The sequence below is a fragment of the Trachymyrmex septentrionalis genome, unplaced genomic scaffold (assembly GCF_001594115.1).
Source record: "Trachymyrmex septentrionalis isolate Tsep2-gDNA-1 unplaced genomic scaffold, Tsep1.0 scaffold20, whole genome shotgun sequence".
Taxonomy (NCBI): domain Eukaryota; kingdom Metazoa; phylum Arthropoda; class Insecta; order Hymenoptera; family Formicidae; genus Trachymyrmex; species Trachymyrmex septentrionalis.
Genome location: NW_017305180.1, coordinates 3,411,657 through 3,418,819, shown reverse-complemented (window position 1 = coordinate 3,418,819; position 7,163 = coordinate 3,411,657). Strand labels below are relative to the sequence as shown.

The following is a 7,163-nucleotide window of genomic DNA, read 5'->3' as shown; positions in this document are numbered from 1 at the left end:
CCTCCCCCCCCCCCCCCCCGTTTCTTTGAGACACGGCCCTCTCTCGTTTCCCGTCTCTCGAAAATCCAATTATACAGACGCAACGCGCCTCGTCCTCGAAATTAGTTGAAACCGATCCTGTCTTTGTTGCAGATGGACATGAAGTCTGTCGGGTCGTTCTACTACGAGAACTTTGTAAGTGCAGAACCTAAACATTGAATCATAATTCATATGATTTTCCATTTCTTCCATTTCTTCGTGCGTATCATTCCATTTATACTCGCGATTAATATTTTAGTATCTCCCCATCCAGAAGATATTTATTTATTACAGCGAGATATAAAAATTCTACCGACAAAATTCTTTTCGAATTATCATTAAATTTGCAAGCATCTTAAAATGGAGCATTATCGAGATAGATTTAACGAGATAGCAGCAGCGGTCGTTTCTTTCTAAAACAGTGATGATATCGCTGAGAGGTAGATACGATTCCTTACGGCTGCGGTGCATATCGCATGCTGCGACTAATTGCTGTTTTGCAAAGAAGACAAAAAAAGAATCATTGTAACAATACATCGATATCAACTCATCTTAAAATACCAATTTATTATAAATTACGATTGAATTTGATTGTGTTGGACGAAAGAGGTTAGTCTTTTGACCGGCCTCGTCGTGGAAAATGTCAAACCCGACGTCCCCTGCACAGCTGGATCAAGAGAACTCATGAGCACGCAAAAGAGAACAATATATCGTATCCCCGGCCGAAACGGAGTCGAGGCTTTCGGATGGAGGAAGCTTCCGCTCGAAATGGCCACGTTGCTCGCGTCGCAAGCTCATTCTAATCATGAATCTCTTTGCAATTCTTTTTGCAGGCCTTCCCAGGGATGGTTCCGTATAAACGACCGGCGGCCGACAAGTCCGGCGTGCCGGTCTATCAGCCTACCGGTGCGACGACCTATCAACAGTTAATGCAGCTGCAGCAGCCCTTCGTGCCTGTGTCATGTGAGTACACTGGAACACCACCCCTACCCACTCAAACCTCTAACCAATCGGTCGTGCAACCCCCGAACGTGCAAAGCAACCACCACGCGATAGTGGTGCAATCCTCCTCCTCCCAGGGAGCCGCTGGCGCAACAGTCAATAACTGCGCTGACGCCAACAATGGCGTGCTGATGGATCCCAACAATCCGCCGCCGCCACCTCCGACCGCTGACAATAACAGTAACAATAGTAACGGCAATAACAAGCAACTGATTACCACGCAGAATCATGATGAAAATTCGCGTAACTCCCCCGAATTGAATCATTCGAGCCCATCGTCTCTGCAGCAGCAGCAGCAGCAGCAGCAGCAGCAGCAGCAGCAACAGCAACAGCAGCAGCAGATATCGCAACAACACCAACAACAACAACAGCAACTCAACCAGTTGGCGCTACCACCAGCGATGAGTCCGTTGACTTCTATGGCCAGCCTGACCTCAATGCCCAGTATGGTGAACATGGCCTCGATGGCTTCTATGGCCTCCATGGCAAATATGTCATCGATAACGAACCTCACCTCTATGGGCAATTATAACGCTGCTTCCAATATGGCGAGCCTAAATATGCTCAACAGTCTCGGAATGGCCTCTGGACTACCAGCTCCTCTCGATCCAGCGACTCTCGCCAAAGAGGTCGCCCAGAAAAACTATGCCAAAGCCCTTAAGCTCTCGCAGGTCTCGCAGTCTTACGGCATTGGCCAGCTCGCACTTAATTACACCGGCGTCGCTCTGAATAAACAAAATCTCATGAATCCCGCCGCCGCGGCGGCCGCCGGGAATCCCGCGGTGGCGGCAGCCAATCTGCAAGCCACCGCGGCGACTCCCAGACCTGTCATCCCGAGTCTGGCCGGTATCCCGGGCGCCTTGACCTCACCGCTGTCCGCGGGTATCTTGGCCTATTCCAGACCGCCACCCACAGCGACCCCCATCAATCCATACTCTCTGATCAGGCAGCAGATCTTGCCGAACCCATACATCCAGGCGTCGATACCCGGCGCCGCGACCGTACAAACCAATCCCTACGTCCAGAATCCATACGCCGTTCTACCTGCAGTAGCCGGTGTACCCGGAGTACACTCGGCTGCGGCCGCAGGTGTACCGCAGATACCGCAGATAGGCAACCCGGCGACAATAGCGGCGCAGCCGCAGGTAGCGATCCCCGTCAGCTCTGGGGTGATCATGCAACCGTACAAGAAGATGAAGACGTCGTAAAGACATCTTATCCACCGGCTCGGGAAGACTCGTCTCTTCTCACGAAAGTGCCGTTCCTTCCTTCGGGCACCTTCCATTCTCTCCCTCGCGACGAACGAACGAACGATTTCCGCGAAAGCCGCTGCGGATGATGATTGCTGCTACCGCATCGTGGTAGCGATATTTTAGATAATTCTAGAGTACCTTTACGATTAGTGTTCAATTGCGGGGACGAAGGACGAATCGTAAAAATTATTACGTTCTGAATAGACTTTCGCAATTGTATTTTTGTAGTTTTCTAGTTTCAGTCCGAAATGAAAACGTGTTTAGAAATAGTAGCGTTGTGTAGCGGTGTGGAAGTAAAACAAAAAAAAAATAAAATCGAGCTAAATGGATATTTGATACATTAGTTTACAATAATTACAATAATGCCCAGTGCGAATTAGTTCTAGAATGTTATACTTTTCGGCATAAATTACATAGTGTGAACAAGTAGTGAATTTCTTGTCATATATACGTTGTTATTTGATTTTTCTATATTTTGCTGATAAAAGTGTATTAAAGAAAAAAGAGAAAGAAAGAGAGAGTATAATATATATACATATATATATATACATTCTTTATACTATATACAAAATACGAATTGCAATTTATTAGCTTTAATTTTCGATATTAACAAATTACGCGTATTTAAATCTTTGACTACATCGATGAAACGAAAAACGTAGAAAAAACAAAAGTGCAGTCCTAAGATATTAATCGTCATTGCCGGTGCTAAAAAAGCGAGAAATCGGTCTTCGTTCGCGAGAGGGATGGAATATTCAGTTAAACGATTGCGAGACGAGAAATGCTGATATACAAAAACAAGTTCCGAAAATAGATTCATTTTCTAGTCAGACATTGTCGGTGAACAGTGCCTTATTGACCTGATTCCATTTGGAGCGTTATAAGCGTACAATTGAGAAGAGAACGGTAAAGGAAATACGGGATTTTTTCCCGTCATATTACCTACCTGCTTGCATGACTGAGAGAGACGTGACTACCGTTCCGATCTTATTTCTGTCGAAATAAAAAAAAAAATTTTTTTTGAATTTAATTTCGACTTTAATATTTTAACTGGAAATTTTGACTTGCCGATAAAGATTGCATTCGAGAGAAGACGGGAGAGTTTATGAAAAATTATGCGTGGCCGAAGTCACGAGTTATATTAATCATCTATTTTATTATTTGATCTTTTTTTTAGATAGCGATTATAATAGCGATTTGCGATATACTTTATAGAGATAGTTTTTAATTATGCCGATAATTAGCATTGTTTTACTGCAGAGAACTATTAAAAATGTTATGTGTCGTTACGTGGCTCCGTTTTATTCTTTTAATAGGCTAAATTGTAAATAAGTCAATTTCCGCCGTAAAAAAAAAAAAACGGCGTCGCAATATTTTTATTTCGAAATTACATAAATTTTTGTGTTATAGCTATTCGTCCAAATTTTAACGTTTAACGTCCGGAACAAAGAGAAAAAAAAACGACGCTCGGCCTAAGTCACGTTATATGCGATACTTGCCGTTAAGTCCGTAGTGTTAATTAGCATTCGCGCGTTTAGAGTTATTGAAATAATTATTATCCAAAGTTGGATTATTTTACTAGAGCACGATTCGCTTATTTATATATTATAGTAATATGTTCAAAATTTTATTTTGTTTGTTCATTTCGGAAGAAAGTTAAATAATGTTAAATCAAAAGAATTCGCACAAGTAATATTGATTTTAACATTTTAGCATCATGTGCATTCAAAAAACTGTTTTTTTTTTTTTCGTTATCACGTGATATATTTTGAATTATACGAGGCTTATGCGTGATATTTGTTAATATTTAAAGAAAATTGTTTTAACATTTTTATTGACTTAATCTGTCTTTTTTAAAAATTTAGCTATAAGAATACATATTATATATAGCGACGTATATATATTTCCTAAAAACACCTTGCACATCGACGATAAATTCGACCGGAAGATGCGACGCTTCCGGTAGGCCCTTAGTTGTCATGTAATATGCGTATAGAATTTAGAATAGTTATTTGTTTTATACTTAGCGTATCTCTTTAGCATAAGCGTGCTCGAACACAACGTACTCTTCTGTCCTGGATGGATTCAATTCGGGGGAGTCTGTTGAACGTAGTGAACTTCGTCAATTGCGACCTACGAGCTTATGCATTTAGCCGAATGAGAGAAGTACAGAAAATAATGGAGAAAGAGAAAAAGAGAACAGCGGATCCGCGTGATATGCGGATGTATTTACGTGAAATTGAAGGGAGACAGAGGAGGGAGAGTAAAAAAAAAAAAAATGATCGGTCCAACCTTGAAGGCGGTGAGACGGGAAGAGAAACGTCTCGTCGATTGCCACTCTCGAGGGTGGGAAGAAAAAACGAGTTCACATGCGCATCGTGGTACACGACCGCACAAACATTACACTTAAGACACTCACACGACTTACATGGTAGACATGGCGTATATTTTTATTAATTCGCGCGTATAACGGCAAGAGAGGAAAGCGGTTATGCGATGCTAGCTGAGAGAGCGGAATTTGTATGTGAAAAAATACAAGGAAATGTAATCACACTAACATCTACTTTCTTCTCTTCCGTATGTCCGCATTCACGCGTTTGCCAGTGATTTGAAAGTTTGTTTAAGTCTAAATGTATAGTTATAATAAACATATATACATATGCATATGTATGTATACATGCATTTGTAAATAATTTTTTTTTTAATACAGGACAAAATTGAAAGATATTTGTCATATATGTAAAGTTATATGCATATATATATATATGTTTGTGTACATGTATGATATATTTAATATATATGATATCTCATATACTGTTATATATATATATATTAAATATATAATTATGTACACACACATACATACATGTATGGAGAGAACATTCACTGGCACGTTTAGTGGAGAAGAAACGAAATGGCCGGTCGTATCATAATTTTCATGAAAAAAATCGAATGTACGAATTGTGCGGCGGTAGGAATTTGTGTACACGAAAACGTGAAAGAACAGAGCAAGGTGAGGTATTTTCCAGAATCCCGACACGTATGCAAGTGAAATACTTTTAACGCTTCGTGCGCGAAAAGTTCACGATATACGTATTTTAAATCTCTCTCGTAAAAGTTTAGTTTTAATCCTGGTCGTGGTCGTGACGTAGCAAATTGTAATTGCTAAGAAATTTTATTCGGATTACAAATCGTCGTATGTCTTCTCTTGGTTTAAAAAAAAGTTCAAGAGGATATGAATGGAGAATAAGGTACATTACCTCACAATTCCTTTGATTCTTTCGCGGTATTAGAAACAACTTCTTCCAAGGGATCATGAAATATCATCTATTCAGAAAACGCACAAGATTGTAGAATTGAGATTGTCTTATAATGATTTTAGAATAGATTTTTAATTAATAATAATGAATTGTAAAACAATTTAAGCCGTACATTTGTACGGACTGCACACAATTTAAAGAGTAACACGCAAAACACTCTTTTATAGATTTCAGAGAAAAATATCTCTCGTTCGCCTACTAATTTAATGTTATCGCCTATAATTTTTTTTATTTTATATATAATTATATAAGTGACGAACATAGCATATTTTGACGATTTGAATATAATATTTTATAAATATCTCTTCCATGATGTAAACTGTAGTTGTCCTTCTTTTGAAATGGCGAATCTACATATTTTTTAAACGTTCGTAAGTTACACATTTATAATCGACGATTGTAATCGACGATATTCTATAATTAACATTTACAACGTTATACTTTATTTTCCTCGAGGATAATAGATTTTTACTAAGATTTGCAAGTAGGTAATGGTTCTCGCTTTAAAGAATCAGAATTGAGAATTCTCAAGGGTATCCATGGGGTCTTCCATAACGATCGCCACGAAAATGCGCTCTTCGAGCGCCGTTTTATATTAGTGATTAAGGGAATTTATTGAGACACCTGTGTGTCCCGGAGGGAAGAAATTGTTTCTATCTGTATGATAAACGTGCGTGCGGCGATCCTATGTGATAATATGTAATGTATTACACTTATACACACGTACACGCACACACTGTTCTCGCATGCGCGTGGCACTGGAGTATAATAAGATTAGCCCTTTCAGTGCCTTGCATGGCGTTAACCTGGAATTCACGATCGGTACTTATGATACTACGATATCATACACACGTGACGTCATTGGCGCTAAAGGGCCACGAGAAGATGACGATATATGATACGTTAATCCATAAGCGAAGTCGTCCTAACGGCCTTGGACAAGCCGAGGATTCGGCGATAATGCGCGATTAAAGTTCCGTATTCCGTAACGACAACTCCATGAGGTACAAGGAGATAGTGAGAGAGTCGATAGGATCGAGCCTGAAATACTGGTTACGGACCGACACTTTTAGGGTTCCTGAACTTGATGTCTACATAAATTATATACGTACATTATCGAGAGGGTGGCTGGGTTTTTTTTTTTTTTTTTTAAATTCACACCGAAAACCCGGAATCGCGCTCTGGGCTCGACGCCCGATCGGTCGTCGCCGTTGTTGTGTCAGACGTAGCAAAATATATATTTCCTTAGGACTGTGATTGTTTTATCGCAAAGCTACTACGTACTTCCATAAGAGGAATATTCATATTATATTTTACTAGACGAGAGTGTATTCTTTTAAAGGTTATGTATTAACGTAGGATGTCTTGTACGCGAATATAATGAAGAAGTAGGAGACGCAATCCCGTGTTCTCGGTGTGACATCGGCAAAACAGCGGAAGTGCCTTCCCCTTGCACTCTATACACCATTGCACACAGAGAAACACGTATACAACAAATGCCTACATTATTTAAACACGCGACGCAGGAACGAAGCATTGCGATAAAGAAGAAAAAAAGTGAAACTTACAC

The 7,163-nt window shown here is 40.2% G+C and overlaps 1 protein-coding gene across 12 annotated transcripts in view; it reads left to right on the top strand.

The window, feature by feature from the left end:
- Nucleotides 1–2,653, top strand: part of LOC108747670 (probable serine/threonine-protein kinase yakA) — a 381,535-nt gene extending 378,882 nt beyond the window's left edge. For 10 of the 12 annotated variants that reach the window (XM_018485287.1, XM_018485286.1, XM_018485285.1 and 7 more), the window contains 2 exons: nt 133–174; nt 852–2,653. In XM_018485287.1, coding sequence (XP_018340789.1) covers nt 133–174; nt 852–2,228 — 1,419 coding nt within the window. In that variant the 3' untranslated portion in view covers nt 2,229–2,653. The remainder of the gene's footprint in view (nt 1–132; nt 175–851) is intronic. The other 2 variants (XM_018485294.1, XM_018485292.1) reach the window with 1 other exon arrangement.
- Nucleotides 2,654–7,163: the final 4,510 nt, after the last annotated feature.